Here is a 19019-nt window from a genome sequence, read left to right as displayed (position 1 = left end):
TAGAACTGAAAAGAGGTGAATGAAAAGTAAGGCAAGTGTATTCAACTCTTTAGAACGTGGTATGTAGAGTAGAAGAATTTTTTCTTCTTCAGAATAAACTCCATAGAAATCAGGATGAGAGTGGGATAGGGCTTTTATTTTTAGAAGGAAAAAATAGAGAGCTGGAAAAAATAGAAGGAAAGTCCACATGAGCATCCTTCTTCTATCCGCATTAAAAAAAAAAATTAGAGGAAGGGAGAAGGAGAGAGAAATGGAAACATCAGTGATGAGAGAGAATCATAGATCGGCTGTCTCCTGCATGCCCCCATTGGGGATCGAGACTGCAACCTGGGCATGTGCCCTGGTTGGGAATCAAACCGTGACTTCCTGGTTCATAAGTCGATGCTCAACCACCGAGCTACGCTGGCTGGACCTATTGCCATTTCTGATGTGGCTTTCACTCCCATGCCCAGGCGGGAGTGGGCTTTGTGGAACGCAGTGGGCATTTGGAGAGGCACACCATTGGCAGGAAAAGTTCTTACATGCTCTACTAAGGAGTGTTACCTACAGGCAAACTCATGAAAGCCAACTTTATTTGCTCTTGATTTAAGTCAAGCTTTAAGGATTATGATTGGAGTCTTTTGAAGTCATGATGGGAATGTATTCTACTACTGCTGTCTTAACATTCTTTCTTGGAGACTATGTCTTAAGGCCTCAAATACCTTAAATACTCAAAACTTAAGACAAAAAGTATGACATTGGACTTGCCAACATGGACTTTCTCAGGAGGATTTTCCCTCATAGAACAAGTTTGGCAGTTGTTAAATCTTATACTGTAGATTGTGTGAATTAGTAGAGAGAATCTTAGGTGAAGAAAACCAAGACTAAATAATCAGTACCATCTCAGTGTATTAAAGTGTACTGGGACTTGTGGTGACAAGATTATAGACAGTGTTCATCCTGAATGTTTGTCTTTCTTTTTTTTTTGAAGTTGGATATTGATGGACAGATAGACTCTATTCATCTATTCCTGTCTCCAAGACAGGTACACTTGCTTTTGGATATGTTAGCAGCTATTGCTGGACCAGGCAAGTAGAACTCTGTTGTTACTGTTTTAATTTTTTATAACTTTTTAGTTAAAATATACAACATACATATAGGGCATTCTCTTATAGAGGAACTTGTGAAATGTATTGTAAATAAGGAAGATGTATTGTAAATAAGAATTCTAAACAGTTAAACTTAACTGGATTATTTATTTACTTTTCTTAAAAAAAATATATTTTATTGATTTTTTACAGAGAGGAAGGGAGAGGGATAGAGAGTTAGAATCATCGATGAGAGAGAAACATCCATCAGCTGCCTCCTGCTAACCCCTTACTGGGGATGTGCCCGCAACCAAGGTACATTCCCTTGACCGGAATCGAACCTGGGACCTTTCAGTCCGCAGGCCGACACACTATCCACTGAGCCAAACCGGTTAGGGCTACTTACTATTTTTAAATCATTACCTGAAGGTATGTTTTTATTGATAAGAGAGAGAAAGAAAAAGAGAGAGAGAGTGAAAAAAATCCATCCATGTGAGAAAAACATCATCAGTTGCCTCCTGTAGGTGCCCCTACCAGCTATCGAACCCTCAACCTACATATGTGCTCTGACCAGGAACGGAATCTACAACCTTTTGGTGTACGGGACGACACTCCAACCAACTGAGCCGCCTGCTCAGGGCTGATTGGATCTTTTAAATTGTGTTACCATGGCTCAAATTAGCATTCAGGTTATTTATGTCATCTTTTTAAAAATTGTCTGGCTTATTTCCTTGGTTGATGATAGTATTTCACACAACTGAGAAAGTATAATTCTTTAACACAGCAAGTAGCACACATTTTAAATGACTTATTTTTCAAAGATAAGATTTTTGAGATTTCTAACTATATGCTTGAATTTATTGCTTAGATTTCCAGTTCGTATAAAATAGGTGGTTTAACACTGGCATTGCTATTACAATGCTGTGATATGAAGGCTGCTGGGAAATGGAGTTAGTAATGAAAGAAGAAAAGATCCTGTGAGAAGGGTTACATTTCTAAGTTGACCTAACCACTGCATTACAGCGATAAACCACAGCAGTGGTACATGTGCTATAGAGTCGCTCTTTGATTTTGTTTTATAAATCATGATTTATTCCTATGAAAGCCAGTTTACAAAAATGTGGCCATTGGTATGGGATAAGTGTGTTTTTGGAGAGAAATGATAAGTAACTTCAAGTTTAATTACTATTTTGCTTTTCTTTTTGTGTACTTGTAGAAAATTCTAGCAAATTAGGTTTAGCTAATAAAGATAGAAAGAATCGACCCATGCAGCAGGAAGAAGAATATCGCATTCAGATGGAATTAAACCGCTATTATTTGAGAAAAGATTCCCTTTCTGTGGGTGTATCTTCAGAGCAAAGCTTTTATGAGTCAGAAACGGCTCGTACACCTTCTAGCCGTGGTAAGCAACTCAAAAAGTTGACACCAGAATCATATGTTATCATCGTAGGGCAAAGTGAACTTAATTTTGTAACATGGGGTTGAACAAAAAATCCTTATTGTAAGGTTTAAATTTCTAAGTTTAAATTTCTAACCACAGCATTATAGTGACATGCTACAGTATCATTTGATTGTGTAGTTTACATAAATCATGATTTATTCTAAGGAAAGTCAGTTTATAAAGATATCGATTTACATGAGAACTAAAGGGGGGTAATTCTTCATCTGTCAAATTCTTATGTGTTCACATAATGATTTATAGATTCCTTTAAATAGGAACCTTTCTCTATTAATCTATCAATTATATGTAAATATAATCTTTTTTTAAAAAAAATATATCTTTTATTGATTTTAGAGAGGAAGGGAGAGGGAGAGAGAGATAAGAACATCAATGATGAGAGAGAATTATTGACCAGCTGCCTCCTGCATGCCCCCTACTAGGGATCAAGCCCACAGCCTGGCATGTGCCCTTGACCGGAATTGAAACCGGGACTCTTCAGGCTGCAGGCTATCTACTGAGCCAAAACAGCTAGGGCTAAGTATAATCTTTATTCAGTTTACTGGCATTTTGAGGTGTTTCAGAATGTATGAGTACTAATATTCAAAATAATAAGAATCAATTTAAGTATGGGATGTTGAACGAAATAGAAGATTGAAGTCAACTTAAGAAATGTTGATGCCCTAGCCGGTTTGGCTCAGTGGATAGAGCGTCAGCTTGCGGACTCAAGGGTCCTGGGTTTGATTTCGGTCAAGGGCATGTACCTTGGTTGCGGGCACATCCCCAGTAGAGGGTGTGCAGGAGGCAGCTGATCGATGTTTCTCTCTCATCGATGTTTCTAACTCTCTATCCCTCTCCCTTCCTCTCTGTAAAAAATCAATAACAAATATTTAAAAAAAAAGAAATGTTGGTTATAACAAATTTTATTTGCACGAGGGTAAAACAATCTCCAGAAAGATAGAAGTGAAATGTAAATAAATTTGAAATAATACATGCAGCTCTTTTTTCTTTTTAAAGAAAGAGCAGTATCCATATGATACCAGAGGTTGCAAAATATATATAGGGTGTCCCCTAAAAATGTATACACAGTTTAACAGCTGACAGCTCAATCTTGAAAATAAAATATATTTTAATATACACTTTATAATTATTCAAAGTGTGTATATACATTTTGGGGGGCACCCTATGTATATATAATTTTAACAACTGGATTTTAACTTCTAAATTGTAATGTAACACTTAAAAATATACCAAGTAATAACTACATATCATTCATATATATATATATATGTATATATATATATAAATAATATATGTAATATATTTTTATTGATTTCAGAGAGGAAGGAAGAGGGAGAGAGATAGAGATATCGATGATGAGAGAGAATCATTGATCGGTTGCCTCCTGCACGCCTCACACTGGGGATTGAGCCCACAACCCAGGCATGTGCCCTTGACCGGAATTGAACCTGGGACCTTTCTGTTTGCAGGCCGATGCTCTATCCACTGAGCCAAACTGGCTAGGGCATCATATATTTTTTAAAAAGTTCACCAACAGTATAGCATAACCTTTGGTTGACCTATGTTCACTTGAGTTTTTACTGTGCCATTTATATCTTAGATCCAAATAAATTACCTCACTGGAAGTAACAAAAAATTTAGGGTAGCCTATATCTCAGGTAACCTGAAAGAAGAATATATTAAGTGTATATTAACTTAAAAGATGTAGATTTTTGGAATTACAATACAATTGACAAAGTTTAATTCTCTTTAGAAGAAGAAGTTTTCTTCTCCATGGCTGATATGGACATGTCCCATAGTCTCTCTTCTCTTCCACCTCTTGGGGACCCCCCAAATATGGACCTTGAGTTATCATTAACTAGCACATATACAAATACCCCAGCTGGATCTCCCTTAAGTGCTACTGTGGTAAAGTATTATTTAATTTTTGTTCTATTCTTGAAAACTTGCTTCTAAAATTCAATATTTTATTCATCTGCTTTACACATTTCTTTTATAGCTTCAGCCAACCTGGGGAGATTTCCTTGATCATCATAAAGAACAGCCAGTAAGAGGGTCAACACTGCCGTCCAACCTAGTTCACCCATCGTCTCTACAGAAGACTTGTAAGTGACAAATAAGATCGTTGTTGACGGTTTCCGCTAGGATTTTTAAAAACTTAAAATTAAAAAAAAAAAAGCCATCCTGCTTCTTTTCTTTTCCTTCGTATATATATGAAGCATTGCTGAGCAACTCACTGTGAAGTGTTGAATATAGTTGCACATTTCCTGTATTCTTTGAGTACTTAAAAACTTAAGTATTTTTAGTAAAAAGTTCACCATAAATTTCATATTATTGCAGTTGAAGAGTCTCAACCAGCCATCTGATTTTTGTTTCACTGTTTATACTTTCCTTGAAAGAGAACCTCAGGTTTATTCCCTGCAAAATTTTTTTTTTAATATATATTTTTTTTTGATTTTTTACAGAGAGGAAGGGAGAGAGATAGAGAGTTAGAAACATCGATCAGCCGCCTCCTGCACATCTCCTATTGGGGATGTGCCCGCAACCCAGGTACATGCCTTTGACCGGAATCGAACCTGGGACCTTTCAGTCCGCAGGCCGACGCTCTATCCACTGAGCCAAACCGGTTTCGGCTCCCTGCAAAATTTAATTGGAGTAGAATACAGGCTTGGAGGAAAATTTAGTGAGCAGCTTGGGTTCATCTCTGACTTTTCCAGTACAGTTTTATTAATGCAAAGCTTTGTTCATTTCCTATTGTAGCCATACTTCTTTGTACTTCAGGTACCAAGGATCCTGCATGTGAAATGCAGAAAGATAACAGTTCATTTTACTTTTCTTGTTTAATATCATTCAAACTATTGTGTAATCACCTGTTTTTGAAAAGGAATGCACAAATAAATGTCATAATTTTGATATAATGGATTGTTTTTAACTGTTAAATTTTATGTGTATAATTTGAACACATGCATTTCAGCTCTCCCCTCTAGATCTGTCTCAATGGATGAATCCAGGCCTGAGCTCATTTTTCGACTAGCTGTGGGAACTTTGTCAATCTCTGTGCTTCACATTGATCCATTGTCTCCACCTGAAACATCATTGAACCTTAATCCATTGACACCTCTGGCGATAGCTTTCTTTTCTTGTATAGAAAAGATAGATCCAGCGAGATTTTCAACAGATGATTTTAAATCTTTCAGAACAGTATTTGCAGAAGCTTGCTCACATGATCACCTTAGGTAAATGCTCTCATATTTATTAACAATTCTTGAAAAAGAACCAGAGTGGACTTTTGTTTTTATCTATCTACCTCACTCCATTTGTTTTTCTAATTCACATTTTATTTGTAAATGAGTGGAATGAGGGAGGTTTTCTTCCACTGCTGCAAAGATGTTCATGACAGACTCTCTCACTCAGGTTATTCAGATATAAGCTGTAGATAATCTGGAGTTTGGAGATTATCTTTTGTTTAGCTCCCTGCCCTGCTCTTGTCAAATTTCTTTGACCACATTATGCCATCATAACTACTGACACCATTACAATCATAAAAATAGTTGTTCTTGTTACTGGCTTAGCAGAGATGGCAGTGGTGGTGAGAGTAGAATAAACTTATTAGAAGGAACTTGGAAATGATCCATATGCCACTGGCCATGAGGAAATGGTACTAAGGCTGGGGAGCTTGATTCTACATTTTCACCTTCTACTTAGAAAACTGTCCAAATAGTCTATGATCTCTCCATGGGTTAAAATTATGATCTCTCCAAGTATTAAAATTAATATGCAAATTAGCTTTTATATTTAGCAAAAGAAATTCTGCAGGTTAGAACCATTGTATCTATTTTTAACAAACTACAAAAAAAACCCATTTTTTTCTTCCTTTTATTTTTTATTTATTTATTTTTTAAAATATATTTTATTGATTTTTTACAGAGAGGAAGGGAGAGGGATAGAGAGTTAGAAGCATCGATGGGAGAGAAACATCCATCAGCTGCCTCCTGCACACCCCCTACTGGGGATGTGCCTGCAACCAAGGTACATGCCCTTGACCAGAATCGAACCTGGGATCCTTCAGTCTGCAGGCCAACGCTCTATCCACTGAGCCAAACCGGTTAGGGCATGTTATTTTTTTAAAAATAAATTTTTATTGTTTTCAGAGAGAGAGTTTGAGGGAGAGAGAGTCAGAAACATCAATGATGAGAAACATCATTGATCAGCTGCCTTCTGCATGCCCTCAACTAGGGATTGAGCCTGCAACCCGGGCATGTGCCCTTGACCGGAATTGAACTTGGGGCCCTTCAGTCCGCAGGCTGAAGCTCTGTTTACTGAGCCAAACTGGCTAGGGCTCTTCCAGTTTTTGATGAGGTTTCAAATATCTGTCAGTAGGAAATACAACAAAAACAATAAAAACTAGAGGAATACCTTCATTTGAGCACTGAAGTTTTAAAAATATTACACGATGTTTTAGATAATTTTAAGAAACTATTACATACATATTTTATAGTTTTAAAGATTTTATCCACTGCAGTGTGCATTTTAAAATGTGGAAGAAGGAAGGGCGGTGTTGGGAAATAAATATATCCTGGATAATTTCCTGTCAACGGAACTGGTTTCTTTATCTTATGTCAGGGAAATTTTAAATAATCTTTCTGGTTAATATCCTTAGGAATATTAGTTACAACTTGAATTTATCAGAATAGGTAGGTCATTGTTATACTTCATTAATACTTGTGTACTGTTTGACACATTGTTTAGTCTAGAATCCAATGCATACTCTCAACTGCTTCATGTCTTATTATAGATTCATAGGCACTGGCATCAAAGTATCCTATGAACAAAGACAAAGATCAGCTTCCAGGTATTTTAGTACTGATATGTCTATTGGTCAAATGGAACTTTTGGAGTGCCTGTTTCCAACTGATTTTCATTCTGTTTCTCCTCACTATACAGAGGTAAATGCTAAGTACTTTCCCTTTATGATTATTCTTTAAGTCTGTCTTGCTCTTTAAGAATTATATGAACAGAAGTGATTTTCTTAAGGGATAGGAAGTAATATAGGAAGAAGTGTGTGTGTGTGTGTGTGTGTGTGTGCGCGCACATTTGTTTTATTGAGACAGATTTTTTAAGTATGGCTTTCATGGCAATAAGAGTCTGTTAAAATGTTTGATTTAGAGTTGACAGGTTATGGACAAATGACTTCATTTCACTCATTTTCTAAGCACTCTTAATTTCAGGAGGATTCTGTTATTCACCTAATAGCTGCTGTGTGCTAAGCACTGTTCAGTCACTGTTGAAGACAAAGTGCAATGTCTTGTGTTTGTTTATTATTAATCTGTTGTTATTCCTATCCTAATAGTGTGTCCAAGAGACACTTTTCTAAGCTATCAGAGTGGCATTTGTTGCTTTTATTTTGCCCTCATGTACTTTTTACTTCAAAGCAGTTTCTTGGGCATTTATTTACTTGAGCCCTCCTTACATTCTGTAGGTGAGGTACTAAGTATCACAAAAGTTAGCTAACCTGTCAAGATTCATATTGGTAGTAAGAGACAATGAAAACTTAAAGTTTCCTGACTCCAAAAAATTCTTCCCAATATTATGTTAGCATGTCTGTTAATTCATTTGATTAATTATAGCTTAATATCTTAACCTTTAATTTATTTTCATCTTTGTTTTTAAGCTTTTAATGTTCCATTCCAAAGAACGAACTGATTCCCACTCCCCTGTGTGTCTTCAGCTTCATTATAAGCATTCTGAGAATAAAGGGCCCCAGGTAAGAGGTTTTTTTCTGTGATTACCACCTGTAAGTTTTTAATTGACATATGTTTTGTCACAAATGGAAGGTTTTAACTTAGTTTTATAGTTTCATAAGTGATCATATTAATGCTTTTCTTCTTTTAAAAGGGTAATCAAGCAAGACTTAGTTCTGTTCCTCAGAAGGCAGACTTACAAATTAAATTAAATCCCGTATTTTGTGAGCTGGATATCAGTATTGTGGACAGATTAAATTCCTTGCTTCAACCACAGAAACTTACTACAGTAGAGATGATGGCATCTCACATGTATACTTCATATAATAAGCATATTAGTCTGGTAAGTAGTCAAAAGTTGCAAATGCTAATCAGAATTATTAATAAGCTCATAGGCTTATTTGGATTATTTCTGAACTTAAGTATTCTTAAATTAACATTATTGGTAATAATGAAAAATGGAGACGTCTTTTATGTCTGGATATTAGATAGCTAAATGTTTTGCTAGCATGCTGGGTGAAACGCTTTGCACCCATTTTAAATGATGGTGGTGAAGACGGTGCGGCAACGGGAAGAGGGCTTGTGAAGAAATAAACTTCCCTTACAGCGGTGTGAGTACAGCTGATGTGCAGAACAAGTGAATGGAAATACACCAGCTGGTAGTGTGACTTTGTTAGAGGAATGGAATTAGATTTTCTTTCCTTTTCTGTGTTACCTTAGTTTTACAAACTGTGATTATAATATATTCACAAAATTTTAGCTACTCACACATTTCACAAAGTACTTGAGCCACCTATAAAATATAGCCCATATAAGATAAGATATACTTTTGAAAATGGGAACATATTTCACAGTGTTATTGGGCATCACATTATGTGACTTGTACTTAAATCTGATTCCTGGTGTCTTTTCAAAAGCAAATTAAATAAGTCAGATTTGCGAGAAATCTATTAGGAATTTGGGAGGTGTAGGACCAGGAACAGAGATAACTTTGGTTGAAAAGAAAATTTATTTTTTACTTTATTTCCTTCTCCCTCACTTAGTGATGGTATTCAGATTAAATCAGCATTCTTTAATTTTTGTCACCAGTTGCTTGTTATTTTAAGTTCTGGGGGACTAATGTCTCTATTTGCTGTCAGCTATAGGTGTATTATTTTTGCTGAAGTAAGAGATAGAACTGGAATGTCAGATGGGGAGAGAAAGAATAGCTTTGTTAAAAATCCAAATCTAGCACCAAAGGGAACTTTATAATCTGGGTGGTTAGAGACTGATTCATGATAGTGCACCCTGGACTAAAGCTTTATCTTTCAATGCATTTTAGAGAAAGAATAGAAACAGGCTTTTATCTGAAGGGCATGTTCTTTGGACTTTTTACTATAACATGGCTGGAGTAAATGGTGCATGTGTATTTTGGTTTCTAAGAGCCATTTGTTGGGATCATGCCCTTGGGTTGAATGAGAACACAGAGTGAGTCATTTACTGGATATTTATGTAGAACCTGTGATGTGCCAGGCTCTGGGCTTAGTCCAGGAAGTACAAAGACAAGTCAGGGATGGTCCTTTGCAATTGGCATAATTTGTCTGATTTCACATTCATATTGAGTCTTTAAAGTAGCATATTTGTAGGTAAATCCTTCAAACTGAATATTGGGTACTATAGTGATTTTTAACTATTGAATTTGTTGATGAGCTAATTTACATGTTATTCTTTTTAAACCTGTAGTGAAATATATATCACTGTGTTTTCACTTTGGTTCAGCTTTTATTTTTATTTATTTTATATGAGGGTTTACATGTTGCTAGTATTCTGGCTTTTATCAATAGCTATCCTATCTAATAAAGAGGGAATATACAAATTGACCATCACACCATCACAAAGATGGTGGTGCCCATAGCCACAAGATGGCGGCGCCCAGTCCCCTCAGCCCTGCTGGAGTCCCCCAATCCTTTCAGTCCCGCCCGGGGGGCGGGGGGTGGCAGGCACGTGGTGCGGCTGGACCCACCCTCAGCCCCCCAGCTGCCGAGGGCCACCTGAGGCTCAGGTAACCAGGGCTGGCCAAGGCTTGTGTTGCCAGCAGTGGCAGCAGCAGAGGAGTGATGGGGCATCACCTTCCCCCAATCGAAGGGTCCCCTCCCGCCCCTGAGGGCTCCTGGACTGTGAGAGGGGGCAGGCTAGGCTGACAGACCCCCCTCCAGCACATGAATTTTCATGCACTGGGCCTCTAGTTGGATTATAAAATTTCATTACACTAAACTAATATGGTAGTGGTTATTTTGAATTGTATTTTAATGTACTATACTGAATGAGGAAATGTGCATATTATAATGTTGAGTACTTGAATACTAATGTCACTTGTTTATTTACTTAATTTAACATTTGGCCTATATTTTGATGTTTTGTTTTAGCACAAGGCTTTCACTGAAGTGTTTCTAGATGACTCACATAATCCTGCTAATTGTCGAATATCGGTACAAGTTGCCACACCAGCATTAAACCTTTCTGTTCGTTTCCCAATACCCGATCTTCGATCAGATCAGGAAAGAGGACCGTGGTTTAAGAAGTCACTTCAGAAGGAGATTCTTCATTTAGCATTCACAGATCTAGAATTTAAGACTGAATTCATAGGAGGATCAACCCCAGAACAAATTAAATTGGAACTTACCTTTAGAGAACTAACTGGTAAGATTGCACGTGCCTGTAAAGGCACAGACTGTAAACAAACAACTGCTGCTAAAGCCTAGAGCATGAAAAAGTACATGACAGCTGCAAAACATACAATTAAAAAACATAATGTTAGAGAACAAGAGTAACAACTTTTTCCCAGTATTGTATACAAATGTGTAAGATAAGTCAGTTTTTTTAAATATATTTTTTTATTGTTGACAGTATTACAGATTTCTCCCTTTACCCCCTCACACACCCAGGTCTTTACCACTCACTGTCTGTGTCCATGGGCTATGCATATAAGTTTATAAGTTCTTTGGTTTCTCTCTCCTCATCCCCTCACCCCCACATTGAGTCTTTTTTATGCCTCCATTGCTTCGGGTCCTATTTTGTTGGTCAATTCATTTTGTTCATTAGATTCCACAAATAAGTGAGATGGTGTGATATTTGTCTTTCTCAGGTTGGCTTATTTCACTTAGCATAGTAGTCTTCAGGTCCGTCCATGCAGTCCTGAAGAGATCCTCTTATTACAGCTGCATAGTTTTCCATTGTGTAAATGTCCCACAGCTTTTTTATCCACTCATCTACTGATGGGCACTTGGACAGTTTCCAAATCTTAGCTATTGTAAATAACACTGCTATGAACATATGAGTGCATATATTCTTTCTGATTGATGTTTTGGAGTTTTTAGGATATTTTCCCAAAAGTGGGATCTCTGGGTCAAATGGAAGTTCCATTTTTAATTTTTTGAGGGAAATCCATACTGTTTTCCATTCCTACCAGCAGTGAACTAGTGTTCCCTTTTCTCCACATCCTCGCCAGCACTTGCTGTTTGTTAATTTATTGATGATAGTCATTCTGACAGGTGTGAGATGACATCTCATTGTGGTTTTAATTTGCATCTCTCTGATGATTAGTGACTGAGCATTTTTTCATATGTCTCTTGGCCATTTGTATGCCCCCTTTGGAGAAGTGTCTGTTCAGATCCACTGCCCATTTTTTTAATTGGATTGTTTATCTTCCTTTTGTTGAGTTGTACGAGTACTTTATATATTTTGGAGAGTAACCTCTTATCAGAATTACCATTTGCAAATATGTTCTCTCATACAGTGGGTTCCCTTTTCATTTTGATGGTGGTTTCTTTGCTGTGCAGAGCTTTTTATTTTGATGTAGTCCCATTTGTTTATTTTTTCCTTTGTTTCTCTTGCCCTAGGAGATGTGTTAGCAAAAATTCTGCTATGTGAGATAAGTCAGTTTTTGAAAAGAAATTACTAAGCATGATGATTTGTTTGCTTGGTTAAAATACTTCTTTTCTCCGGGGGAATGTAGTGCCGGTGTCTACATCTTTAGCACCAGCCAGCATCCTAGCCAGAATTTGAGTACCACTCTGTGTTAGCAAATGCATTGAGCACTTCACACGTGTTATCTCTGTCCTTTAATCATCATAATCATGTAGGCTTATTATTCCCAATCATTTTTGTCATTTGTAAGCGGGGAATCTGTAGACTTAAGTGGAGGGACCTTCTAAGGTCAGGCAGTAGTAAGTGGCAGCATCAGATTCAGACCCAAGTCTAACACTAGAGCTTGAGCTTTTTACCATCATGCTACTCTCTCTCGTGACTTTCCTTTGTGAAACCTGTTTTAAGTTTTTCTGTATTTGCTTTTGTCAGTGTGTGTGTGTGTGAATCGAGTGAATCGAGTCCATGAAGAACGCAGGATGGGTGATTTTGACGTTTTTTGGTGTTTGTTTTTGTGTGTGATTCCTTAACAACCTGCCTCTGTCACTACACCTCCCCTCTGCCACTCCACCCCTTCTCATCACACTTTCCCACCACATCCCTTCTCTGCTCACCTTCCCACCGCACCCCTTTTCTGCTCACCTTCCCACCACACCCCTTCTCTGCTCACCTTCCACTAGGGGAATAGGCTGCAAAGTTTCCCTTCCCTTCTCTCTGAGCTTGACACATTCTTAGAGATCTTTAAAACTGACTCTTGTCAATATGACTTCATGAAAGGGCCTTTAGGGGTTACCTAATATTTTCTTATCTCCAGTGGTAAGAGACTCATTCTGGAGGAAAGTCATTCCTTGTAAAATGGAATGAATAGACATCTATAGCGTTATTGTGAATAGAGGTAATTCTTACAGTGCTTGATACAAAAATCAACATTTAAGACATATAGTTACTCTGTGTTCCTAAATTAACTGTATAAACTTGTATGAACAATAAAATCACTCAGTGGCACTCAGTGGTACCTGCTGTATTTACTATTCATTAAACATTGGCACGTAGAATTTTGAGTTTGAATGGAAAAACTGCATCTTTAATTTATTGCTCATTCCGTTCCCAAGAAACATGTACACAAGAAATAGGAACGAATGCATAAATGCTGTAGAACTTAGTGCTGCATATGTTTCTGATGTAGAGAATCTTTGCTCCCTTAAGGAGGACAGCACCTTTCAGCTCTTTGAGAAGACATGCATTTCGATTAATCAGTCTTGTTTTATTAGGGTCATTCCAGGAAGATAAAGGAGAGCCATCTATTAAGTTTCTCCACGTGTCTGGTGGAGTAGATGGAGATACAACATCGTCAGATGACTTTGACTGGCCACGGTGAGTAAGCAGATGGATATGATACATACATTTAATGAGATTTTCCTTTAAAAAAATTACTATGCTTTTTTAAACCATCATTTTGGCTATTAAATTTAAGCTAAAACTATCCATCCTTGATGAGAAAACCCAGAGGAACATGGACAAATGAAATAAATGTATTTTAAGTGCTGTTTTCTGAAAGTGTCTGTTAGGTACTGTGAGAGGTGGAAGCATAAGATGTGCTTTCTGGTGTAAGTGGAAGAACCAGAGAGTCATTGGCCATGTTAAAAATAGTTCAAGGCTGCAGTAGAAGAGAGGTCCTAGGGCACCATTTGTTAGTCGTCAAGTGAACTTTATGGTCACTGATGCTTTGGGAGAGTGTTTTTCCAATCTGGGGGCATTTACAAAATCCTGGTTCTTGGGCCCCACCCTAGGATCCTCGGCCGGAGCCTGGGCATCAGTGTAGTTTAAAAGACACACCGGGTGATCCCAGTGTGCAGTTGGACTTAGAGAACCACAGCCTCAGGATCCCTTAGACTGGGCGACCATTCATTAGTTTAAATTAGCCTGATAGTGGGCTTGGATTATGTTTAAAATAACTTATTTACTTGAAATAATGACCCATTATTATGAAAAGGAAGTATTTGAAGCCTCGCTAAAGGTGATCTTTTTGGTGCCATTTTCCTTCCTGCCTTGTTTTACACCCCACCACCTATGTATCAGACCTGCCAGACTCTTAGGACAGACATTACTAATATCAGTACAGGCCTGAAAAGCTGCAGGAGCTTAGAGCATGAGTTTTCATCATAAGAAATGGATCTACTTCAGTTACATAATTTGGAAGCACAATTTCCATTAGGATAACTATAAATTAAATAGTTGTGAAACTTTGTAACTAGAACCAACTGTACCACCTACGTACGTAGTAAAAAAGAAAAGGCCATTCTGGATGGGACACAGATACCTGTCCTGTTTGGGGGGCCTGCCTCATCGTGACAATGGGCTGATGTGGTGACAAAGGAGAGACTGCACAGCCTTGGGCTGGTGATGGCCAGCAGAGGAGAACACAGTCCTTTTGTTATTGAAAATCCTAAAGGAAAGGTGACTTGGTGGTTGCAGTTCTGAAAATATTGCCTAGTCAGTCTCTCCTCCATTTGAACATTTTATGAACACAAGGTTTCCTAGGTGTGCAAGTATTCCATAATGGCAAAACAGACTGCGTGCAGAACAATTAGGGTTTGTGAGAATAAATAGAATTCTTAGTGAAATTAAAAACAAATCTTTGTATCCTCAAAAGGTCAGATTTTCAGTTAGTAAGAATAACATATTAATCCCTCTCTTTGGTTTACTTGTTTTATCAATTCTACACTTTTAAGTTTACAAGATGCTGAGAAATGGGGTAGATTAGATATAATTAGACTTTGTAGACAAGGTGAATCCACCATTAATGATTCAGTCAGTGGTTTTTGTATTAATTTACATAAAAGTTAAAGTTTTGCAGTTTATACATGGATCTTGATTTTTAAAATTGTCCTTGGTATCAGAATTGTATTGAAAATAAATCCACCAGCCATGCATTCCATTTTGGAGAGAATAGCAGCAGCAGAAGAAGAGGAGAGTGATGGCCACTACCAGGAAGAAGAGGAAGGAGGTGCTCACTCCCTGAAAGACGTGTGTGATCTGAGAAGACCCGCCCCCTCTCCCTTTTCTTCTCGTAGAGTAATGTTTGAAAACGAACAGGTAAAGTAAAAGTTGGAGTAAGCCACAAAGAAATGATCCTTGATTATGTACTCATGGCTTTACTTCTTTTTCTTTAAAAAATACTTAGCACACTGTTTGTGCTAGGTGTTTAACTCCTTGGTTGAATCATATTTTTGTCTCCCCCGTGGTTAAAATGAAAAGTCACATGCTTATTTATTTGCTGACAGACCAAGTCCTGTGCTTAGAGTAAGAAGATGCAATTACTATTTTAAACATACAGTGGTTATTTAATGCACTTTTTTTTTTTTCTACACTAAACTCTCATGTTTTAGATGGTGATGCCAGGAGACCCTGTAGAAATGACAGAATTTCAGGATAAAGCAATCAGCAATTCTCACTATGTCCTGGAACTTTCGTTACCCAATGTTCACATGACACTACCTAATAGAAGCTTTTATGAGAAGCTTTATAATAGGTGAGTGAAACACATTCGTTGAATGGGATGGATGTTTTTGCCTGACTGCCCTTCTGCCTCCCTGCTCCCCTTTTCTTTCCTTGCTGTAATATTAATCTCCGCCTCGGTGAACTTGGTGTGGTGCTGATATAGAACCCTTACTCTATGGTGTGCTGTCGTCGTAGCAGTTTCCTAGCGAGTGTGTCTGGCAACTGCCTTACTTGTGTGTGAGATATTTATTCCCTTTGCCCTCACGTTGGCAGGTTGCCGTCTGTCACTTACCATAGGTACTGAGCAAATCCCATTCTGTGTGTGCCATGACAGGAAAAGAGCTGGGCGATTCCTGTCTAGAGGGCCAGCAGTACTGGGGTGGAGTCAGAATCCTAGAGTCTTTGTTTCAGAAGTATCCCTTCTCAAAGTCCAAAACAGGGTCTGGTTAGAATGATAAACTCTAGCATACACTTCTGTATAAAAATTAAAGTATTATATTTAAAGCCCCTTAAACATATATATCCAGAAAATATGTTGAAATAAATGGCATTCTAGAGTTGAAGGTCATAGACTATGAAGACTTGGGACAATTTACCTAGCATCTATGAACTCAGCTTCCTCATCTGTACATGAGGGTGATACTTGTGTCGGCCTCAGCGGGTTGTTGGGAAGATGAAATGGTACAAGACTTGGGAAGTTGTGGGAACAGTGCCTGGCACATAGAAAGCACTCAGTACTCATCTGTCATTGTTCCCCTTCCCACCCACTGAGGAATCCCTCTGTAGCACACCTGCAGGTGGTCACGTGTTTTCTAGATGATGATGTCATTGTTCCCCTTCCCACTGAGGAATCCCTCTGTAGCACACCTGCAGGTGGTCACGTGTTTTCTAGATGATGATGTCATTGTTCCCCTTCCTACCCACTGAGGAATCCCTCTGTAGCACACCTGCAGGTGGTCACGTGGGGTTCTAGATGATGATGTCATTGTTCCCCCTCCCACTGGGGAATATCTTCTGTAGCGTACCTGCAGGTGGTCATGTGGGGTTCTAGATGATGATGTCATTGTTCCCCCTCCCACTGGGGAATATCTTCTGTAGCGTACCTGCAGGTGGTCACATGGGTTCTAGATGATGATGTCATTGTTCCCCCTCCCACTGGGGAATCTCTTCTGTAGCGTACCTGCAGGTGGTCATGTGGGTTCTGGAGAAGACGTCTTAGTGTCCATCACCACTAGCTTCCCAAATGGAAGCAGGTGGTTCTAATTTCCGTTCATCTTCAGAAACTTCACACTGTTGTTTCAGCTGTAGAATTGCTTGGTATCAGATATCACTGGCCCTTTATTCCTGAACTGTTAATGATAAGCTCTGACTACCAGTGACCAGGACTGTTGGTCTTAGGATCAGAAAATTAAGTTTCAGAATGACCTTTGTAGTTCAGTTGTCTTGAAGATGAGATTCACAGGATAGTCCATTGACTATAGGAAGAAAATACGAGTGCTTCTATTTAATTTTTTAAAAACCGTTAAAACTTTATATTTTATATTTATTTTATAATATGCATAATTTATAAAAAGTTGCTTATAAATTCACATTAGAGAGCTTTCCTAATTTTTTTAACTCAGGGTTTACAGATGATCTGAAGTTTGGAAACTATTGATCTCTAGACTGTTCTTATTTTATACTTGAGGAGTGTCTCCTGAGAGCCTGCAGTGTGCAAGGCTAACCCTAGCACAGTGAAATGACTAGCTCAAGCCCAGCCCAGAGGGCAGAAGGGCTTAATTCACTTTTTTTTCTTTCGGTGTTAATTGGTTGTTGGTTAAATTGGGACATTAGAACAGTGATACATGCCTAAACTGCAATTTATAAATATATGTTTATTTACCACTTCTTTTTATTTTATTTTATTTTTTAATTAAATCTTTATTGTTCAGATTATTACATTTGTTCCTCTTTTTCCCCCCCCATAACTCCCCTCCTCCCAGTTCTCGCCCCACCCTCCGCCCTCACTCCCCACCCACTGTCCTCATCCATAGGTGCACGATTTTTTGTCCAGTCTCTTCCCGCATCTCCCACACCCCTTTCCCCCCCAAGAATAGTCAGTCCATTCACTTTCTATGTCCCTGATTCTATTATGATCACCAGATTATTTATTCACTTGATTCTTAGATTCACTTGTTGATAGATGCATGTTTGTTGTTCATAATTTGTATCTTTACCTTTTTCTTCTTCTTCCTCTACTTAAAGGATACCTTTCAGCATTTCATATAATACTGGTTTGGTGGTGATGAACTCCTTTAGCTTTTCCTTATCTGTGAAGCTCTTTATCTGACCTTCCGTTCTGAATGATAGCTTTGCTGGATAAAGTAATCTTGGTTGTAGGTTCTTGGTATTCATCACTTTGAATATTTCTTGCCATTCCCTTCTGGCCTGCAAAGTTTCTGTTGAGAAATCAGCTGACAGTCGTATGGGTATTCCCTTGTAGGTAACTGAGTTTATTTCTCTTGCTGCTTTTAAGATTCTCTCTTTGTCTTTTGCTCTTGGCATTTTAATTATGATGTGTCTTGGTGTGGTCCTCTTTGGGTTCCTTTTGTTTGGGGTTCTCTGCGCTTCTTGGACCTGTAAGTCCATTTCTTTCACCAGGTGGGGGAAGTTTTCTGTCATTATTTCTTCAAATAGGTTTTCAATATCTTGCTCTCTCTCATCTTCTGGCACCCCTATAATTCTGATGTTGGTACAGCTTGAAGCTGTCCCAAGAGGCTCCTTACACTATCTTCGTATTTTCAGATTCTTTTTTCATTTTGCTTTTCTGGTTGGGTGTTTTTTGCTTCTTCGCATTTCGAATCTTTGCCTTGATTCTTGCGCTCCTCTGGTCTGCTGTTGGGAGTCTGTATAGTATTCGTTATTTCAGTCCATGTATGCTTAATTTCTAGTTGGTTCTTTATCATAACATCGAGGGTCTCATTAGTTTTCTTGAGGATCTCACTACATTTATCGGCGGCTTCTAGACAGTTCTTAAGAGACCTTAAAAGTGTGGTTCTGAACTCAATATCCTCCATTGACAGTTTTGTCCTGTTTCTTTGTCTCCGCATTTTTTATGCTTTCTTGGTACACCCCCTAGTGGTCTTTGTGTGCAGTCTTGTTGTAGTTAAGCCTTGATTGTTGATGGCAATACCGGGGGTGATTTGACCTCCAGGCTAACTGGCAATGAGAGTCGGCTGTGTCTGCTACCACTTCTTTTTAAATATAGGAAAAGGCTTATTTTTTAGTATGACTCACTGGTTGGAATTTTTGCATAATGTGTACCCAGAAGGCTTTGTCTACAATTTTCGGTTTCAGTTTCTTTGAAGT

General features: G+C 38.2%; 1 protein-coding gene across 4 annotated transcripts in view; it reads left to right on the top strand.

Annotated features, from left to right (window-relative positions):
- Nucleotides 1–19019, top strand: part of ATG2B (autophagy related 2B) — a 75853-nt gene that overhangs the window by 19186 nt on the left and 37648 nt on the right. For 2 of the 4 annotated variants that reach the window (XM_059686036.1, XM_059686034.1), the window contains exons 7-18: nt 971–1067; nt 2284–2469; nt 4280–4434; nt 4526–4631; nt 5501–5762; nt 7322–7472; nt 8198–8290; nt 8422–8610; nt 10673–10946; nt 13442–13544; nt 15071–15266; nt 15560–15702. In XM_059686036.1, coding sequence (XP_059542019.1) covers nt 971–1067; nt 2284–2469; nt 4280–4434; nt 4526–4631; nt 5501–5762; nt 7322–7472; nt 8198–8290; nt 8422–8610; nt 10673–10946; nt 13442–13544; nt 15071–15266; nt 15560–15702 — 1955 coding nt within the window. The remainder of the gene's footprint in view (nt 1–970; nt 1068–2283; nt 2470–4279; nt 4435–4525; nt 4632–5500; nt 5763–7321; nt 7473–8197; nt 8291–8421; nt 8611–10672; nt 10947–13441; nt 13545–15070; nt 15267–15559; nt 15703–19019) is intronic. The other 2 variants (XM_059686038.1, XM_059686040.1) reach the window with 2 other exon arrangements.

Source organism: Myotis daubentonii, chromosome 1, assembly GCF_963259705.1.
Source record: "Myotis daubentonii chromosome 1, mMyoDau2.1, whole genome shotgun sequence".
NCBI classification, from domain to species: domain Eukaryota; kingdom Metazoa; phylum Chordata; class Mammalia; order Chiroptera; family Vespertilionidae; genus Myotis; species Myotis daubentonii.
Note: the sequence above shows the minus strand (reverse complement) of the source record. Positions and strands in the feature narration are given on the sequence as shown.